The 21,089-nt window shown below is 44.8% G+C and overlaps 1 protein-coding gene across 1 annotated transcript; it reads left to right on the top strand.

The window, feature by feature from the left end:
* Nucleotides 1-1,796: 1,796 nt before the first annotated feature.
* Gpn1 (GPN-loop GTPase 1) lies at nucleotides 1,797-20,356 on the top strand. The gene is made up of 14 exons (XM_034514589.2): nucleotides 1,797-1,947; nucleotides 2,627-2,720; nucleotides 3,992-4,031; nucleotides 5,101-5,167; nucleotides 5,830-5,867; nucleotides 7,539-7,617; nucleotides 7,829-7,923; nucleotides 10,346-10,391; nucleotides 10,870-11,016; nucleotides 11,840-11,922; nucleotides 13,801-13,840; nucleotides 15,297-15,387; nucleotides 18,355-18,462; nucleotides 19,718-20,356. The coding sequence occupies exons 1-14, from the start codon at nucleotides 1,837-1,839 to the stop codon at nucleotides 19,798-19,800; spliced, it is 1,122 nt and encodes a 373-aa protein (XP_034370480.1). The 5' UTR covers nucleotides 1,797-1,836; the 3' UTR covers nucleotides 19,801-20,356.
* Nucleotides 20,357-21,089: the final 733 nt, after the last annotated feature.

The following is a 21,089-nucleotide window of genomic DNA, read 5'->3' as shown; positions in this document are numbered from 1 at the left end:
ACAGTGTGGTCAAGATACTCTATAGCATGTCCTCAGATCACTTTCCTTGGGGAGGAAAAGAAAAAGGAGTCCTGAAAAAACAGGAGACGGGGTATGGTGGCACCACGCAGGTCTCCCTCACCTCAAATTACTCATGACCTGCAGGTTTAGGAGCTAATCTGCTGTGGACACAGCTGCCTTTAGTTCAGTCTCTCATCACCTTTTGTTTTTCATACTGACCTTGAATTTGGCTATTTTACTGCTTCAGCTTTCTGAGTGATTAAAGTACAGGTGTTATATAAAAGACCTTAAAACAAATTATCCTCAGGTTCGAGCTTCTACTGCTACCCCAATCTTTTTTTCTTTTTCTTTCTTTTTCTTTTCTTTCTTTACTTTTCTTTTTTTTAAACAGCAATGGGCCTGCTTTTATTTCCAACATAATGGATGGGATTTCTCTTGCGATTGGAAAATGATTGATAGTCATTTATGCTGAGACAGTAGGAATTTCAAAGCTTGCTCTTCTCCTTTTTCTCTCCCTCCTCTTCCTCTTCCTCCTCCTCCTCTGCTTTTGTAGAAAAGTAGAAAGGAGATCAAAGGTCATCAGAAAATCTCCTCATACAAAGTTTCAACTTGCCACATTACTGATACCACAGCCAGGAGATGGGTGAGTAATTACAGGTATTTACAGTCACTATCCATTTGTTATTTGGAGATGACATTGCTCACTGATCCTAATTATTTGGCTGCACTAGCTGGCCACTGAGCTCTAGGGTTTCTCCCATCTCTAGCTGCCTAGCACTGGGACTATAGGAAAATCCACCATGCCCAGGCTTTTATGTGAGTGCTGGGGTCTGAATTCTGGCCCTTACATTTGTGCAGCAAGCACATTACCAACTGAGCCCTCTCCACAGCCTGCACGCGTCATTGTAAAAAAGTATATATATCCTTCTTTTTGTTCTTAAGAGTTTTAGCCTCTCTCCAAGAATTCCAAGAATGTCAACAAAACCCAGGGCCACCTTTGACCTACAACCCTAGCCCTTTACCTCACTCTTAAAGGGGATTTTTTTTTTTTTTTTTTTGGAGTTTTCTGGTTCACCATCTAGTCTTTTCTTCTTCTCTTGGACAAATGGCCATACAGATGAGCAAATAAGACTTTTGGTCGCAGTCTCTGTCATACGGGCTTTTCCTCATGAGATTCATCTTCCCTTTCTCCACCCATATCCTTCGGTATTAATTACTCGGCTACACTTGAGGTACAAACACCCTGCAGTTCTTTCATCCCCTTTGTATTCGGTGATGACTGCCAGAAGAAGAGGTTTCTTTTTCTGTTATTTAAAGTACACTATTCATGCTATCTTTCAAGTGTTACGTTAATTTTTACCTAATATTTTCTAGACCGAAAGAACGCTTAAATTTTGTTTTTCTTCTTAGCCAATAAAATAAAAGGTGGAACGATACCTTAGTCTGTTAACCTTAGGATCTTGACAGAGCCTGTCTTGGGATCCCACCTCATTACGCCCGTGGGGACACGAGCTTAGCCTTCCCTGAGTCCTACCTCACCGCTGTCAACCCTTCCTGGTTCCCTGTACTCCCCGTCACTTGTCCAAAGCCACTATTGGCAGCTACAGCATCTAAGGAGTTCTGCAAATCGGATGCATAGAAGCCAGTTTGGTGTCCACAGCAGTAGGTTCGAGCGGTTTGGTTATTCCGGCCAATCGCAGCCCTAAACTCAGAGAGGCCAGATTGTCCGACCAATCGCAGCCCTATACGCAAGAGGACGGATTTTCCTACCAATCGCAGCCCCGAGTGCTGCGAGTCCGCGGCCCATCCTTGAGTGGTGGGCGTGGCCGAGAAAAGATGGCGGCGCCCGCGACTCCTGCCGAGCCCCAGGCTTCCGGGGCTCCTCAGCTCCCCGTGTGTCTGTTGGTGTTGGGAATGGCGGGATCTGGGAAAACTACCTTTGTACAGGTGACATGCACTGTGTGGAAGCGGCAGTTGTGCCTCAGGCCCGGGAGGAAGGAAGGAAGGAAGGAAGGAAGGAAGGAAGGAAGGAAGGAAGGAAGGAAGGAAGGAAGGAAATTCTCTGGGGAATTGGAGGGTCTGGGCGCGTGGTTTTTCTGGGGGCTGGCCTCTGACTCCAGTTCCTTCCTGAAGCCTCGAACCCTAGTCTGGGTCACTTGAGGCAGTGTCCTGCGTAAACTTAGTGCATGCTTGGTACAGCTGAAATTGTCTTGCTGCCAATTGGCGGCTTTCCGAAGTCCTGGGCTTAAAGAGTAGGGGGATGTAATGTCAACCACTGGTTTTACGTGAGGAGCTGTGAAAGAATCACTGCGTTCGCCCTACCACGTTCTAAGCTCGTGAGTACACAGCGGCAAAGAAATCGGCGAGTAATTATTTTCACGGAGTGAATGTTTTAGTAGAGGAGACAGGAAAAACCCTTGCAGGGTCAGAGTTGACGCGGTGGAGGCTAGAGGACAGGTACTGGAACTAGATGGCTTTTAAATCGAGAGTTCAGTATTGAACACGCTGAGGGAAGAAGGAGAGTGTTACAGATTTTATAAGCATGGTCAGGAAAGGAATGAGAATTCTTTGGGCCCCGTCCTATCTTTTGGTTATCACCCTCCAACCCTGGCTCCTGTTTTTGCAGAGGCTCACAGGACACCTGCACAACAAAGGCTGTCCACCATATGTAATCAACCTGGACCCAGCTGTGCATGAAGTCCCTTTTCCCGCCAATATTGGTGAGTGCTTCTCTCTTTCTCTCTCTCTCTCTCTCTCTCTCTCTCTCTCTCTCTCTCTCTCTCTCTCACACACACATTGGAGGAGAAAATATTAGAAATACCCCAAATATACAAGTTAAGGGGGGCGGGGGGAGGAAGGGTATCTTGTTTTAAGAATCGTAGATTAGGTCAGGCAGTGGTGTGGTTCTTGCCTTTAATCCCAGCACTCAGGAGGAAGACACAGGCAGATCTCTGAGTTACAAGCCAGCATTGTCTGTAGAGAGAGTTCTAGGACATCCAGGGCTACACAGAGAAACCCTGTCTTAAAAACAAGCAAGCAAACAAGAACAACATAAAAAAAAAATCACTGATTGTTTTGGAAAGATTAGGCAACAAGTTTTCTATTTAAACTAGAGGATAAAAATGTAATATTGCTCGTCTACAGACTGGTGGGTAGGTTTTTTTTTTTTATTATTCATTTTTATTTTATGTGTATGGGTGTTTTGTCCACAAGTGTCTGCATCATGTGTGTGTCTGGTTCCTGCAGAGGCCAGAAGAGGGTGCCAGCATCCCTGGAACTGAATCTACAGGTAGTTATAATCTGCCTTGTGGGTGCTGGGACCTGAACCTGGGTCCTCTGCAGGAACTTAAGTGCTCTTACCCACTGAGCATCCTCCAGGCCCTGGTGGATAGCTAGTGGTAGATCTTAGGAGACAGGCTCATTGTTCCTATGTCTATGAATTGCCTTCTTTACCATGCAGCAGCTAGTAAGAAGTCTTCTTTTCTTGTTTTTTTGTTTGCTGGTTTTCCTGTGTACGCGGCCCACTACCATTGAAATTATCTAAAACTTGTAATCTTGTTTTAGATGATATCTATCATAACTAAGAGCTTCTGACCTAACTGTTTGTTTGTTTGTTTGTTTGTTTGAGGCAGGGTCTCTCTGTGTAGTTCTGGCTGTGCTGGAATTGCTCTAGATTAGGCCAGTCTTGAACTCACAGAGATCCACCTGCCTCTGCCTCTCCTGTGCCCTTGGATTAACGGTGTTCACCACCACACCCAGGAGCCTGATATTCTTCATAGGATACTTGGCAGTTATCTTTAGTCAGGAAGAAAGTGTGGAGGAAGGTGTAAGAAAATGCTGGTAAGATGCGGTGGCACTCGTATAATCTCAGCACTCGGGAGGCTGAGGCAGGGGAGCAGCTTGGGCTACTTGGGAAGTTGAAAGTCAGCCCGGCCGAATGAGATCGTGCTTCAAAGAGTAAAGTAAACCAGTGTCTCTCTTTTCCCTTCAGATATTCGAGACACAGTGAAATATAAAGAAGTCATGAAACAGTATCCTTTTCCTTGTCTGCTGTGGGATCCACTCGGTCATGGCACACTGCTCTGTTTCATTGCTTTGGGGGTGTGGCTTTGCCTGTCAAGTTGCGACAATACGAGTAGAAAACTCACTTCCTATTAAGTAATCGTATTAAGAGGATGTATGATGAATAAGATGAACGTAGGATAGACCAGAGATTCCAGTAGTACCTCCCGTTTTCTTTTCTTTCTTTCTTTCTTTTTTTTTTAAGAATTATTTATTTGTTTTATTAATATGAGCACACTGTAGCTGTCTTCAGATACACTAGAAGAGGGTGTCAGATCCCATTACAGATGGTTGTGAGCCACCATGTGGTTGCTGGAAATTGAACTCAGGACCTCTGGAAGAGCAGTCAGTGCTCTTAACTGCTGAGCCATCTCTCCAGCCCCCTCCCGTTTTCTTAATAACACTTGAACTGACTAAAGTTCAAGTGTTGTGACTAAAGATCCGAGAAGATGCGTGGCCAGCTGTTGACTGCCTGGGTCCAGGGAAGTGATGTTGCCTTGGATGAGGTAGTCATTGGTAAAAGTTACAGAAATTTAGACCAGGAAACTCAGACAAACATACTGAGTTGTATTCTTATGGATGGATTTCAGCATGACATCTGACTCTCTTTAAGTAACCCTAGGAAGGTTGCTTGCCTAGTGAGAATCAGAGTAAAGAGTGTTACTTGCAGCCCTGGCTGGCCTGAAACTCAAGAGATCTTCCTGCCTCTGCCTTCTGAGTGCTGGGTTAAAGGTGTTGAGCTACCATGCCTGGCTACATAGATGATTTTAATCGCCGATACCAGCAGCCTGTCACTGTTTAACATGTGTGTATTCGTTAACTTTTGGTCACACTATTGTCTTTATCTTGTGTGGCCAGTCCTAAAACAAGTTAGCAAAGGACCTTGCTAGAAATCACTAGGGTTGTTTGGTTATCAAAGACTGGGTTTCCAGCATCCATTAATTGAACATCAATACCATAATGTGTTGGTTGGATGACAACCAAGTACTAACTGTGTAATCTCATATGTGCAATTTAAATCCGTAACCAAATGTTCAGATACGGACTTGGGCCAAACGGTGGCATAGTGACCTCACTCAACCTCTTTGCTACCAGATTTGATCAGGTATGGTGTTACTTACACTTACAGACATGACGCTGTAAGATTCCGACTCTTCACATGCTCTACCCTGATCACATTGGTAGAACGGCAAAGAAGGAGAAATCCCCCAAATAAGCAGGCGTTTGTGTAGACCAGGAGATAGCCTATGAGGGAGCTGGGGTACTTCACATTTTATGTTTGTGAGAAAATAAAAATCCAAAAGGCCTGGGTTCTTTCACTGGCCTCTTATCAGCTTATGGTGTTACATTGGACCTGGAACTGAGGACACAGGGCACTGTGATCAGCTACAGCAAAGAATGGTGACATAGTGATGCTTTTTCTCTTAAGTATTTGTCATCCTTTAGGATTTCTTGATCACTTCCATGGAAGGAGGTTGTAATCATTGTAATCTGATTCTGCCACTTGAGACGCTAACATTTGATCAAAGCCAGGTGGGATGGTGGCGTGTGCAAGGGACCCCTCTGTAACAGCGACAGGTCGGCTCTGGGCTCTGAACTCTGCAGGTCGCAGGGCTGTAGCTGTGGCTCTGCTTCCTTGCGTCAAGGAGTCCAGTACTTGGTGCCCCAGGTTGTGCTTTGTGATGGAACCTGTAATACAGGCCTCCCTGGTGGGGGCCTCTGGTGTTGTAAGTAGATCCTGTTATAAGGGACATCTTTTTCTTCTAGGTGATGAAATTTATTGAGAAGGCCCAGAACACATTCAAGTAGGTGATTTCAATTGACTACTGATTTATTGTCTGTCATCAATCATTCTAGACTTTTGAGAGGATTGGGAGACCTTTGAACCCTGAAGCTGTTGACTGAGACAAAGTCATTAGAAATTAAAACAAAGAAAGGTAGACAAGACAATCGTTGAGATGATATATAATGCAGAGGATTGCTCCCAATTACTGTGACCCCAACCTCACCCACGTTACGTTTTACATGATGTGGAGAAACTTTCAGAGGAAGACTTCTGCTCACAGTTTGAGGAAGCGCAGTCTGCCATTTGGGGATGGACATGAATATTATATATATGTATATGTGTGTATGTTTAATCTGACTATCATTTCTCACTTACCTATTACTAAATTTTTAATATGCTTACTTTCCTAAGGGAGAAAGATTAAAAAAAAGAGAGAGAAAGAGAGAGAGAGAGATGCTCATTATAAAAAATTCAAATCATGGGCTAATGAGATGGTTCCGAAGGCAAAGGCACTTGCCACCAACCAAGCTTGATGACTCAAGTGCGACTCCCGGGACCCGGGACCCGTGTAGAGAGTTCCTACAAGTTGGCCTCTGGCTTCCACATGCTTGCTGTGGCTCTTACGCATGCACACTAAATGGCATACGAAGTTATTGTAAAAGAGTATATAATACTGGAAACCTGAGCTGGGCAGTGGTGGCACACACCTTTAATCCTGGCACTTTGGAGGCCAGCCTGGTCTACAGAGTGAGTTCCAGGACAGCCAGGACTACACAGAGAAACCCTGTCTTGAAAAACAAGCAAACAAGCAAACAAACAAAATGGAGATCTGAAGTTGTCATTGTCAGTCCCAGTAACAACTCCTATTACCCAGTGATTGGCATTGAGGTAGATTTTTTTTTTTTTGTTTTCATTAGAAAAATAACAAAACGGGTGTTTTTTTGAGATCACCTCCTGTAAAGTTTTTTTTTTTTTTTTAATAAAATGTGTTATATTTACACACTGCTGCATGAATCGCTATTATTTAATTCACACCTCTCCCCACTCACCCAGTCAGTCACCCTTAAGTTCCCGTTCTGTTTCCCTAGTGCCTGTCCTGTATTTGTTTGCTCCCTCTCTTACTGGTTTATTTTCATGGGCATTGGACCCAGGGCGTTGAACATCCTAAGCCCACGAGCAGCCTGTCTTCTATACTGACTTACAACAGTGTTCCCAAGTTTGCCTGTTTTTAAATGAATTTTTATTAAGATACTAGTACATCCACAGAATTGTGCACAGGGCTATATAACTATATCTGTAGTCAATTTTACAATATTGTCTTCAGTTCAGATAATGCTCTAGAGGCAATAGTCCTCATTCCCCATCTATCCATTTCTTTCTCTCCTTCCCTCCATTCCTCATCCTCTCCCTAAGAAGTCAGAGAGTTGCTTTCTGGTTTTGCTGTTTTGTTGGCAGTGCAATGTTTCTGTAATTATCAGTTTCTTTCTGACTGTTTGCCACAGCTTGTACTGTGCAGTTTCTTGTCGTTCACATATTCTCTCTGGAGCAAAGTCTTGGGAGTATGCAGCTTTGGGGCACAGTGGGACTGCTTGGCAGTACGCAGAGGTTATTGCAATCTTGGATCATCGGACATTGAGCATTCTCAGAGTTGCCAAAGTCTAACATTCCTTTAATGATCTCCTTGCCCCAGATATGTCTTGATTGACACACCAGGACAGATTGAAGTATTTACTTGGTCAGCTTCGGGGACAATCATCACTGAGGCCTTGGTGAGTGTTACGGATCTTGTTCATGAGTGCATCTAGTGGGTTGGCATCTCAGCCTCTGTTCATGCCTGGGGCTGAATGTGGGAGGGAGAGAGAGGAGGCTCTGCACACCCTCTCAACAGTGGTTCTCTCTTGCCAAGGAAGGGAGGAAGAGAGTATGGGAGCAAGTGATGAGCTCGTGATTAAGCCTTCCTCACCTGTTGTGTGGTTCTAGGCATCCTCGTTTCCAACAGTGGTCATCTATGTCATGGACACGTCGAGGAGCACAAACCCAGTGACCTTCATGTCCAACATGCTTTATGCGTGCAGGTAACTGATGACTGGCAGGCGGGGTGTTGTCAGGTGTGCAGCCTCGTTCTCTTTCTCCAATTTATTTCTTACGCGATTTACTTACTTTGTCTTTTTGAGACAGCATTTCTCTTTGTAGCCCTGGCTGTTCTGGAACTCCCTTTGTAGACCATACTGGTCTTGAACACATAGAGATCCGACTGCCTCTGTCTCCTGAGTGCTAGGATAAAAGACATGAGTCACCACTGCCTGGCTCCTTATTTGTTTGTTTGTTTGTTTGTTTGTTTGTTTTATGTATAGCATAGCGTTTATTCAGGGCATGGGGAGGGGAGCCAGGAGGGTAGTAGAAGCAGAGGGTGGGGGAGGGGAGAGAAATAGAAGAGTAGAGGAAGGGAAGGGAGGAGGGGCGAGGGGACAGAGAGAAGCTAGAGGCAAGAGATCAAGAGCTTATTTATTTATTTAAAAAGATTTATTATATATACATACATATATGTATGTATATATATATACATATACATATACATATACATATACATATACATATACATATACATATACATATACATATACATAGTGTTGCTGTCTTCAGACACACCAGAAAAGGGCATCAGATCCCATTACAGATGGTTGTGAGCCACCATGTAGTTGCTGGGAACTGAACTCAGGAAGAGCAGTCAGTGCTCTTAACCTCTAAGCCATCTTTCAGCCCTTTTTTTCTTTTTTTTAAAGACATTTATTATTTATTTGTGTGTATGTGAGCCTGCATGGGTGTACGTGTACCACATGTACCACATGAATGCAGGAGCTTGTGGAGGGTAGAGGAGTCAGATCTCTTTGACCTGGAGTTACAGGTGGTTGTGAGGCACCACGTATGTGCTGGGAGCCGAGCCTGGGCTTCCTATAGAAGCAGTAAGTGCTCTTCACTGCTGAGCCATCACTCCGGCGTCCCTCTATCTGACCATATTCCCCCGTTGGTTTTGAGTCCTGGTTCTAGTACCCTGGGTTGTGATTATTTGCATTTACTACTCAGTTGATTGGCGTGAGTTAGGGGAAGGCTAATAAAGGGAGACAAGTACATTGGCATTCTCTCTCAGCATCCTTCTCCCTTGCCTGTCAGAGAGAGATGTGGGAGTTACTCCCAGCTGAGTGAGATTCAAGACTGGATAGAATAGAGTTCTCTGGTGTACATGGTGCTTAGGTTTTGTATAAGTAGCAAAAAGAAGTGTAACATGAAGAGACACTAGGAATAAAAAGTTTCATCCAAGCCAAGTACGGTATTGCGCTCATCATCAAGCCAGGAGGTGAAGGGAGTAAGATTGCCATAGCATTAGAACAATAATAGCAGAAAGGTCTTAAGAATCCAGGCGTGTACTATTTTATCCCAAACATTGCATTGGGAGAGCAAAGATGCTTCATGGGTCACTGTTCATTCAGAGTGTCGTTGAAGGAAAGTGCTATAGAAACTGACAGAAGTTAATTTGGGGAATGTATGAGAAGTCTGGGAACAAACATTATATTGGATACAAGAAGTCCTGATCCACCTAGAAATTTCATGAAAGGTAGCATTGTTCCACAGTCATATTAATGAATGAAAGACCCCTACTTGATTATCCTGAGTAGTCATTTTAGGGTGTATGAATAGCTCAGTGTCAGAGGACTGGGAATCCAGCTCAGCAGTCGAGGGTGTGCCTTGCATGTTCAAGGCCTGGGTCTGCCGTCAGGACTGCAGACACTAAATCAATAAAGGGTAAGCGAAGATCAACTTTAAAAACAATTTGTGATGCATACTTTAAGTATATGTAATTTTGTTCATCTACCTCAAGTAAATGTGGGAAATTTTCAATCTGTAGGCTGATACTTTTAGAGATTGGGGCGGAATTGCTATAAATTCAAGGACCAGCCTGGCCTGCATACTATTAAGTTCTATGCTAGTGTAGGCTACAGAATGCTTTAACTGTAAATTATATACATTTACATGGCATTTGTGTGGATTAAAGGAGATACTATATATAATCTAAAAGTGGCTACCAGAATAACCATTCCCATAGTGAGTATTCAATAAGTGCTCATTCCCTCCATTTGGGTAAAAAAAAAAAGCTAGAGTTGTTTAATAAAATATTAAGAAAGATGAATATCAACCCATGGTGTGGGCTTGGAGTGTCAGTTTCTGGCTGAATGTTGGTGGTCATTCCCCTTTGGGAGAGACTGATTTCTGTCTGAAGGTTTTCCTGTTCTCTTTACTTAGTCCCATGAGCTTAAGTGCCTTTTAGTTATTTTTGGAAACAAGTGCTGTCTGTATGCCCAGACTGGGCCTGACCTTGTGAACGTGCTGCCTCTGCCTTCTGAGTGCTAGAACTACAAGTGTGCGACATTATGCCTGGCTTAAAAGGCTTTTACTGATGCTGGTTCCATGTTTGATTTTTTTTTTTTTTTTTTTTTTCAGCATCTTGTACAAAACCAAGCTGCCTTTCATTGTGGTCATGAACAAAGTGAGTGGTGCCATCTGTGGGGATTTCAGCATGCCTTTAACAGCCTTGGCCGACGTTAGGTCTGGCTAGCAGGCGTGAGGAGTGACTTCAGGTGCAGTCAGCACTTTGGATTTTCCTACAGAAAGTCACAGGCACATTAGAGAAGTGAAGGATGCCACGTGGAGTGGGTATTAGTACTGCCTCTAAATCACCCAACGTGATTGTCGGGTAGACAGAGTAACCCTAGTGTACCAGTCATCCTCAGCATCCGAGATTCTGTGTCAGTAGAGGAATAAGCAGTCTACTGGAAATACTGCTCAGAGGAAGCTAGATGTCTTTATGGTTGGTGGCAGTGGGGCTGGAAGCGGGCCAGAGAAGGCAAATCTATAAATGATGAGTTCTTGCTATTAGCACTTACTTAAGGAAACGTTTTTTTTGCCATGGCTGTTAGTTCATGACCTTCATCAGGTCGATGATGACTGCCTTCTCTCTGGCACAGACCGACATCATTGACCACAGCTTTGCGGTGGAATGGATGCAGGATTTTGAGGCTTTCCAGGATGCCTTGAACCAAGAGACTACCTACGTCAGTAACCTGACTCGTTCCATGAGCCTGGTGTTAGACGAGTTCTACAGCTCCCTCAGGGTAAGCTTTATCTCTTGAGTGACAGACAGCTGCTTCCACAGCCATACTTGGCTTTGAACCGGTGTCAGAAGGACATTCTACATTCTATGAAGTGACCCCCACACTCCATTGTTTTGTAAAGGTAGTTGATGGCTGGCATGCAGCTCTGTGGCAAGAGTACTTCTCTAGCATGCAAATTAACAAGGCCTGGGTTTGATCCTCAACATTTCAGAAAAAGACAAAAAGTGTGGAGCTTCACAGGGTCCACAGGAGCCCCTCGTCAGAGTTTATGATGCAGTTTAAGAGGGTCTGTGGGGAAGGGATGTATGATGTGGCCTGTGGCTGAGGGGAGACGGGCAGTTGGCTCTGATGGTTGTGGCCTAGGCAGTGGTATTGAGAGAATGAGAGTATTAGGTTTGGTTTGATGAGGAATAAAATTGTACAGAATTCTGCAGGTTTGATCCTAATTGTTTTCTTTCTTTGTGTTTTTGTTTTTTGTGTTTTGGTTTGTTTTGGTTTTTTTAAAACAGGGTTTCTCTGTGTAGCCCTGGCTATCCTGAATCTCTGTCTGTAGAGCAGGCTGGCCTGGAACTCAGAGCTCGGCCTGCTCTGCCTCCCCACAGGCTGTGCTTAGCTGATCAGCTTACAGTTTTCTTTTTAATTGTTTATTTTCATTGACGAATTTTCATCAATTCCTGGCTAGGTAGGCCATTTTGTTCAGTTTGGGCTTTGCTTTTTGCCAGAGATGTCTTTAAGTATTCAAATGTGTTTTATGACTCTTTTAATGACAAAATTTTAGAAGCACAATGCTTAGTATTTTAAAATACAGGATGCTTCTTGGCAGGTGGTGGGTGTCTCTGCTGTGGTGGGCACCGGCTTCGATGAACTCTGTGCTCAGGTCACCAGCGCTGCAGAGGAGTACGAAAGGTGAGATGGGGGAGGGGCCGTCAACTCGCCCTCTCTTCTCAGTTGCCCACCATTCGTCTGGCAGTCATTTTGTCAGCAGTTGCATGCTCTGTGTAAAGTGTATTTGCCTTGCACATGTGTACTAGACCAGACCGTGCTCAGGAGTGACATGTTTCTGTTCCCTTCTTTACGAAGACAGAAGTATGAAGCGTTGATTGGACTGAGAGGCTGCGAGCCTGGGGTCATCCTGCCTCTTCTGTAAAGATCCACTTGGTAGACATTACAAGCTTTGTGGGTAGTGTCTCAGTTCTGTCATTGTAGGACAGAAGGCCTGTAGATAGTTCAGCGGCTATGTCATGGTTATGCTTCTGTAATACATCACCTGCAGAAACAGGCTCGGTGTGATTTGGCACCTCCGCTGCTGTATTATTTGAGGAAGTATATGCAAAGTCCTAATAGTTGCTGACACATAGAGACACTTCATGAATGCCAGCTACAACTGCTGTCATTGTCAGTGGGATCCCATCCCCTTAAAGGAAAGTAGAGCTGGCATCTGTGACCCTGGGAATATGACCTCAGAGGCTGCTTGGTGGCATGCTGCTTTGGTTTCTCGTAAGGACCACATCATGGTTGCCAGGCAACATTTTTTTTTTACCCCTGGTTAACCGTCACGGGTTGCGTGTGTTTCGGATGCTCGCTGAGGATGGCATCTGTTCTGTTGTCACTCAGGCCCGTCACTTCCTTGTACAGTGGCTTCCAGAGCAGCAGCCCATCTTCTCCCTGCTCCCTCACTCTCCTCAGGCAGGGTGCTTCATCCTTAGTCTTTGCAGCACAGGCATCAGTGTAGCAGGACACAGGGGCCTTTAGTAGTTAAAGCTCAGGTGACCAAGCCCACTCAGTCAGTCACCAGGTTCTCCAGGGCAGGAGCAAGGATTAAAAAGACAATTAGACAACATTGCAGCATGACCTCAGCCAGTTCTGAGACTGAAGGCGGGTTTACTTTTTCCAATCCGCTTTTATATAATTTTAATTACATGCAAGTAATAAGGTCAAGCAGTACAATAAACACACATAGTCAAGGAACAAGCAAAGCAATAAACAAAGTCCTGTGATCACTGTTTCTAAGGGCTTATCAGGATGACCAAAATATCTGAGCCTACTTCCCTGTCCTAGCTCAAAGTCATACTCATGCCTGAAGCCTGCTTCTTTGTTCTAGCCTAAAATCAGATTTCTCCCTGAACTTACTTCCCTGTTCTAGCCTAAAGTCAGATTCCTGCCTTGTCCTTGGCCAGTGTCAGATTCCTGCCAAGCAGCCCCAAAAGCTTTCCACACTTAGATCTTTGGCTGGGCAGTCTCCCAGCTACTCTAACCGGACCACTCCTGCCGGCACTACGTCCTGCTGTGTGGCCAGCTCTCCTTCTCTGCTGCAGTCTGGTTCAACCGCTCGCCTCCCTGTCCCTGCCCAGTTTCCCACTCTGTTTTCTCTCCCAGCCTTCCTCTCTCTGCCTAGAAGATGCGGCCTCCTTTTCTACCCAGCTGTTGGCTATTAGCTCTTTATTACAGCCAATCAGATACAATTCTAGATTGCTTTAAGTAGGTGAGGAGGAATGAATATTTACAAAATATGAGACCAATGATGGGCCATAGAAGTGACAGTACCAAGATCCTGCCAGCATTGAATATCCAGAGACACACCTTCACATGGTGTACCCAACACACCAGGAGTTGTTAAATTCCTCAGGGGTAGACTCAGCAATGAGGACAGTGCACAGGGCACTTCAGGGAGTTCAGGTCTTTTGCTTTTCTGTTTTAAGAAAACAGAAGCGATGGGTTCAGGATGCGAAGTGTGGGTTGTTCAGGAGAGGAACTTAGAAGATATGTCTTCGTTTCTTTTTCCAGGGAATATCGTCCTGAATATGAGCGTCTGAAGAAATCACTGGTAAGAGGAAGATGATGTGTTTTAGAGCTCACAGAAAGTCTTCTGAACCCACCCAGGGCACAGGCCTGTGGGCCTAGCCAGTCACCTGAGACTGATAGGGGAGTTTTGATTGGAGAAGTTGGGGACCAGCTGGCATGCTGGCCCGTGGTGTAATTAGCACTTGTTAGTAGGGATGGACAGGAAAGAAGTTTAAGGCCAGCTTTAATTACGTGGTGAGTTTGAGGCCAGCCTGGACTACATGAGACAGTAACTCCCAAAATTAAGGGGAAAAACCTTAAACTTAATTAACTCTAACTCCCCCAAACACCCATCTTAGTCATCTTGGAATGGATGCTTTGTTTAGGCTCTCAGTGTACATTTTAAATTTGTCTTCATGTGCTTTTTATTTATTTCTAGCTCTACTGAGATATATTTGACTAATGAAATTTCAGTATTTCTTTAAAATTCCTGTAGTTTTGTTTGGTTTGGTTTTGGTGCTGCTCTACGCACTGAGCTGTGTGCTCAGCCCTGTCTGGTCCTGTTTGGTTTGGAGTTGAGGTCTCATTGTACCCCTGGCTGGTCTTAGAGATCTTCTGACTCAGCTGTGTGATACCACAGCCCATCTCAGACATGCTTTCATTTAAATGGGTAGCTGTGTGTGCTGTCTGTGTGCAGACAGGCCTCTGAACAGCAGCCCCCCACCCCCTTGTTCTTTTTTCTTTTGCCTCATCCTTCTGAGTGCTGGGATTACAGCACAAGCCACCATACTGGCTTTGTATCTAAATTTTTAGAATTTAGAATTTTCCTGAAATTCATATACCAAGACCTTTTTATGCCCCACCTCTCCTGTTCTCTGAGGTCGGTTTAAAGGGTAGTTGTAGGGTTTTGGAGAAGAGAGCAGTCTCACAGCTCTTACCCAAAGTGTTCACATGAGACTGCTGTTGTAGAGCCTGCACTGGATTCTTTGTCACAGAACTTTCTCAAGCTCCACTTGAGGGTTGTTGGGTCATGGTGTAAGTTCTGAATGGTTTCATTTACCATGCAACAGGAAATCTGCTGCCACTTGGGACCATACACTACTCTGCTTCGTCTCCATGTCTGTTGTCCTTTACCAGCTTCTGGTGTTTTAATCATTTCCAATCTCCTAAAAGGCTGGCGTCTTGGGACTGGGGACTGGTTGAGTATCTGCTTAGCACGCACAAGACCTTGGGTTTGTTCTTTAGCACCAGACAAGCATAGTAGTGACTCCTGTTCAGTCCAGGGTCATTTGTGGTTACAGAGTGAGTGTGAGGATGACCTACACTGAGAGAGGGTGTGAAACTGTTTGTGGAGGTCAAAGGATAGCTAGCCGAGTCAGCTCTCTCCTGTCACCTGGGGCCCACAGACGGGAAGCACGAGCACCTGCTAAGCTACCACACCAGTCAGGATCTCTTGTTTAACTTGAGGACATGTTCCCCCGCCTCCCCACCCCATACAGGCGAGCACCCAGAGGAATCAGCAGAAGGAGCAACTGGAGCGCCTTCAGAAGGATATGGGTTCCATAGCTCTGGACCCAGGAGTGGGCAAAGGTATTGGAAGTGCTGTTTGAAGGGAACGGAGGGTGGATCCACTCAGGAGCAATGTGTGTATAAGCAAGTGAGAGAAAGGATAGGGGAAATGGAGACATGCATAGTGTGTCTGTAACGTGTCTGTATGTGACCTGGAGCAGAGAATCCCAGAGGATGGTGCATGCCTCACACTGCTCCCAGTCTTGTTTGAAAGTTTTTGTGCTTCACTTTGGCAAGGGACTTTGGCTTTTTTTTTTTTTTTTAACAGTGTGTTATCCCTAAATTTTAGATATACAGAAAAATTCTGTCTTTAGTATAAAGAACTGCTGTAACTTTTGAGAGTCCCAGAATGTTAACATCTCCATTTTCTTTTCTGCCTCTTCCTGCTACATGTGACTTTACATATCACATAGTATATATTACTTTTCCCTAAATTACTTAAAACTCATGCAGATACAGTGTTCTTTTATTTTGAATCTATGTATTCTTTCTAAAAATAATGATATAATTTTATAAAACCCCAGTGAAGTTATGAAAAATCAAATTAACATGGGCACAGTATTACCTAATACATGGCCTTAGGTGTAGCCATTGCCTTCAGAGCAGGCTTAGCTCATCAGGTTGGGGGCCGAGCGCCCGTATCCACTGAACAGCCTCGCTGGCCCTGGAAGGTCTGCATATTCTGCTGATTTCTTTCCTTATATGCCTGCACATGTTTAATTAGGTGGCGGTCTTATAAAAGGCTGCAGTGTCTGCTCTTCCTGTGCTGTGTCCTCCCCTGGCTATTCTTGCGTTCTCTTTTCCACATGCACATCCACACCGGCTTACCTAGTGGCCTCGCATCTTCCTCCTCAAGAGCAGGAAGAATTTTTGTGTTTGGCAGGTCTTGAGTCTTTCTGGAATGTTATCTTGTATGTATTTTACACATTTCTCATTACACTATTGAGTGAATTTTATCTTCTTTACTACATGTTGTTTTACTCTGGTAACTGGTGTGAGTTTGCGCTGTGGTTTCCTCTCTTGGTCTTTGTACCCTGCTGCCTTACTGACTCTTTGTCCCTCCCTTCCTCTCTCCTTCCCTTCCTCCCTCCCCTCCCTCCCCTCCCTTACTCCTCTTTCTTTTCTTCATTCTGTTATTTTTATCATTGACCCTCTGTGAATGTCTAGGATATGCTTTATATTAAGAAAATATATACTTGTGGGGCTGGAGAGATGGGTCAGCAGCTAAGAGCATTGTTGCTCTTGCAGAGCACCCAAGTTTAGCTCCCAGCACCCACGGGTGGCTCGTGACCACCTGTAACTGCAGCTCCAGAGGAGCTGATGGTCTCTTTCACTTCCATGGCAGCAGGCTTGCTTGCGGCTCATAAATATACATGTAGGCAAAACACTTGTACACAGAAACCAATATAAACAAATCTAAAGTTACATATATATTCCCTTCCTTCTAGAGAGGCAGGATGATGGACTGCCTGTAAAAAAGCATGGTAGAGCCAGCTGTGGTGGCTCACACCTTTCATCCCAGCACTTGGGAGGCAGAGGCAGGCGGATCTATGAATTCAAGGCCAGCTGGCCTACAGAGTGAGTTCTAGAACAGCCAGGGCCACACAGGGTTTTTACCCTGTCTCTAAAAAAAAAAAACAAAAGCAAAACAAACAAAACAGTATGGAATTTTTTTTGCAGCTCAGTGAGCCCCAAAAACCACATAGATGGACTTTATTTTTTTAATATATTTTAAGTTCCATTTTATTTATTTATTGTGGTAGTAAATTAGATACATTCATTTTTTTCATCTTTTAATAACAGTTTTTCTTGGGGTGCTTTATTATAAGAATGAAGCTTCTATTTGTGACCTCTGTTCACTAATGTCTATTAGTGATCAGCGAAGGGGGAACCTGCCTGGGTACCCAGGAACTTGAGTGTTTCTATGCTGTTCTCAGCATATACCTCACAACCTTTTGTGTGTATGCAGTGAGGCCCTCCAGAGTCACTCTTGGGTGCCTGAAAAGGCAATGTCAAATCTGCTGCTGCTGTATCCAGATGAGCTGTTGAAGAGGAGGAGAGTTTCTGTGGGTGATTTGAGACGACACCAAGTGTATTTGGGGAATTCTTAGCTGGGCGTGGTAGGAAGCATTCATTGTTAGCACATCCTGTCTTCATCCTTGTGTAGGATTCTAGGCCCCCTGCGATCACCCACCTCCCCGACAGACAGGGTCTTATAGAGCTCTGGCTGTCCTGGAACTCAATCTGTAGACCAGGCTGGTCTTGAACTCACAGCCTGTCTCTGCCTCCCAAAGTTTTGGGACTAAAAGTGTGTGCCACCTCGCCCTGTTGGCCTCTGAGATTTTTTTCTGTCCCTGTTACTGCCTTCAGTCTGTCTTATATCCTCCACAGCTGATCTCCTGGCCTCACAGGCTCCTGGACTGTGGGCAATGGGCAGAACCTCCTATAGTTTCAGGTCCTCATAGAAATAACTTCTACTGAGTCCTGTGCCAAGAATTCTTGGTTAGACTTTATTCTCATTCTTGGGGCTCAGTCCTTAGTCACTGAGTAGGGAATGTTACCTCCAGGATTTGATTTCCCTGATTTTACCCTGGCTGTCCACCCTGACATGTCACCCTGTACTTGTTTCCAGGCCTCCCTTGAGCCTGTTTTCCACCTAGAAGCCTCAGTGCCCTGGGTCGCCATCTGTCTTATATTTCATTTTTCTTTGGAAAAAAGCATAGCTTCTTCCTGTCTGTGTACCAGTGAAACAGAGTGCTGGGGTTTCAGAGACATGTTTCTCGGGTTTTCTTCAGTAGAAAGAAGGGGACTCGAAATCGCTTTGTGACGTAAATTTAAACCGTATTAGGAATGACAAGTGCAGTTACACTTAGGAGACAAACTCTCCGCGTGTCTGCTGGTCAGGCATGCTCTTGTGCTGCCATCTGATGAGCATGACAGCTCAGTCAGCTCAGAAGACCAGTGTACTGATCAGTGTTTTCACCCTAGACAGTGCATCTCCTGTGCTGGATCCTTCTGACTTGATCCTGACTCGAGGAACCTTGGATGAGGAGGATGAAGAAGCCGACAGTGACACAGATGACATTGACCACAGAGGTGAGAGGCAGCCAGTGGACACAGCAGCTGCCCTGTCTGCTCAGGAGGTTGTCACTGTTGAGAGGAGATACTGAGCAAATGGCCAGGGACAAGGAGGGGGAAGACGGTAGAGCATACTGTGCCAGCAAGGGGTTCCATGTGAAGAGTTCTGACCTTGCTATTTGTTCTAGTTTCAATCTGTTGCCGTGGCAAAATAGCCCGAGGGAAAGCAGTGCAGTGGAGAAAGGGTTGTTTCCACTCATATTCCAGCTTCCATCACTGCGGATGGAAGTCAGGTCACATCCAGATAGGAGCAGGGAAGTGAATACACACACCCTCACTTGTCTGTGTATGCTCGACTTGATTTCTCCTTCATACAGTTCAGGACCCCTATCTAACAGCAGACAGAGTCTGTCCACACCCCGACACCAGTACCATACCTTTTATGTCTTCTCACTTCTGAAGTTCTGACTCAGTTAGAGTTGCTGTTTCCGTCTGTTACCAGTTCTTTGGTTGATAAGTGTTAAGGTTGTATCCCAGGACTTCTTACTGCTGAAAGCATTGCTGCTGACCTACATCCTGAGTCACTGATGTTGGATCTTAAAGATGTGTCTGTTTTTCCTTTCTGTGTTTGAGTGTCTTGCGTGTGTGTGTGTGTGTGTGTGTGTGTGTGTGTGTGTGTGTGTGCGCGCACACACTCCTGGTCCCCACAGAGGTCATAAACTCCCTGGAAATGGAGGTACAGATGTGTGCCACCATGTGGATTCTGGGAACAAACCTGGGTCCTCTGCAAGAGCAACAAGTGCTCTTAACTGCTGAGCCGCCTCTCCAGCCCCCAGTGTTTGAGTATCTAACAGTCAAATGTGGTGGTTCCCTATCTTATTCCTAGCTCTTGGGTGGCTGATGCTCTATGGTAAATCTACTATTTTTTCTCTTGCCTACCTGAGCAGACCACATTTCAGCTATTTATGAAGGGAGTATTTACTTTGATGCTGCATGTTCTGGAAGCCATTTCATTGACTGAGGGTGAGAGTATGTAATTCCTTATAAGTACTTTCAGCCAGCTGTGAAGACGCATACATGCCTATAATTTCAACGTTGGAGAGACTGAGGCAGGAGGACTATGGGTTCCAGGCCATCTTGGGATCCATAGCAAGTCCCTGTCTTGAAAAAGTGAAAAATAATTTTTAAATGTGGTTTCTGTGTGTGTGTATCTATAGCTCTGATTCATTGTCTGCAGTGAAAGTTTTAAAAGCAGCATTCTTTTCCCCTGCAGTTACAGAGGAAAGCCGTGAAGAGCCCGCATTCCAGAACTTCATGCAGGAATCAATGGCACAACACTGGAAGAGAAACAAATAGGCCCTGCCCCTTGCTGCATGGGTCTGATGTGCTGGGTCTCCGTGCAGAGGACGTCCTGCCTGTGAATCAGGGCTGCAGTCAAGAACAGTTTTCTCTCAGATGGCTACTTCTTTGAGGGAAACTTGACTTAGATGAAGTCTGGTTGAAGGCGGAGCTGGCAGTTGGATGCCCATCATTGGGTAGCTTCTCCTGATAGTTATGCAAGGAGGTATTCTCACCGATCTGCAAGCTGATAACTGTTCAGCCTATAACTTCACGTTGCATTGTTTGAACTCAAGTATTTATGCTGTTGATGGGACAGAGCTAACTTCTGTTCTGAAGACGACTTTGGATCTTGACTAGCTGGATCTGTGGACATAGCTTCCTTAGTGCTGTGCTCCTGACTCTGCACCTCAAATTGCTATCCTTTAGTAAGATGGGAAAGGAAGATGCCTTTGTACAGAGGGGCAGCACCGTGCCCTTGGCACCCAGGTTTCATGTGATCCTGCTCATCCGAGGTAGTGCATTTTCAAGAATACTGTTGGAATGGTGACTTGCATAAAGATTTTAACTTTAACTTTGTGGTAAACTTTTCTGTCATGATTTGATATTAGAAGGTATATGATCACTAACAGATTCACCACTGTTAGTTATGACATGGCTGGTAGGATGTAATGGGTAGGTTAATTTCCCATGTTTATCCACCTAACCATGCCCAAAACCATGTCCTCCTTATATTGTACTTAGAACAATACAAAGCATTGTTCGTCACCAGGATTTGGTCCGTTCAGTACATACATAGCTAGAAGGGTTTGCCCTGGTTCTCAAGAGTGTAGTCTCTGCAAAGAAGTAAAATCATCAGCCAGGAAATTCTTACTGATACACCTTCAAATTGACTTTATTAGAAATGAGGTGGGGCCCAGTAGGCTGTTTTTATAAGCCCTTCAGGTGACTGCTGTGCTCTTTGCAGAACTGTTTCAAGTCAGCCTGTGACTGAATCCCAGGCCAGGTGAATCAACCACCTAATCCTCATAACATGCTTTCTCAGGCTTCTTATATTTCTTGACGTGGTGCCTGTTCTCCAGGATTATTTCAGAGCAACACAGAATTTTATCTTGCTATTATTAGTTATTTAATATTTCATAGCTAGTGGGAAATGCTGATTTAAAAACCTCACCCTTTTCTTAAGACCTTTCTGCCAGGTGTTATGGTGTGTGTCTTTAATTCCAGCATGTGGGAGGCAGAGACAGGTGGGCTTCTATGAGCTTGAGACCTGTCAGGGTGACATACAGACATAGTGAGACCCAGTT

This window comes from Arvicanthis niloticus, chromosome 11, assembly GCF_011762505.2.
Source record: "Arvicanthis niloticus isolate mArvNil1 chromosome 11, mArvNil1.pat.X, whole genome shotgun sequence".
NCBI lineage: Eukaryota > Metazoa > Chordata > Mammalia > Rodentia > Muridae > Arvicanthis > Arvicanthis niloticus.
Note: the sequence above shows the minus strand (reverse complement) of the source record. Positions and strands in the feature narration are given on the sequence as shown.

What these genes read in the sequence shown, in the direction of transcription:
- Gpn1 (XM_034514589.2), top strand. Translation starts at nt 1,837, where the DNA reads ATGGCGGCGCCCGCGACTCCTGCCGAGCCCCAGGCTTCCGGGGCTCCT. An exon ending in GGAAAACTACCTTTGTACAG is followed by an intron (nt 1,948 to 2,626) that starts GTGACATGCACT and finishes CTGTTTTTGCAG; the next exon opens with AGGCTCACAGGACACCTGCA. An exon ending in TCATTGTGGTCATGAACAAA is followed by an intron (nt 10,392 to 10,869) that starts GTGAGTGGTGCC and finishes TCTCTGGCACAG; the next exon opens with ACCGACATCATTGACCACAG.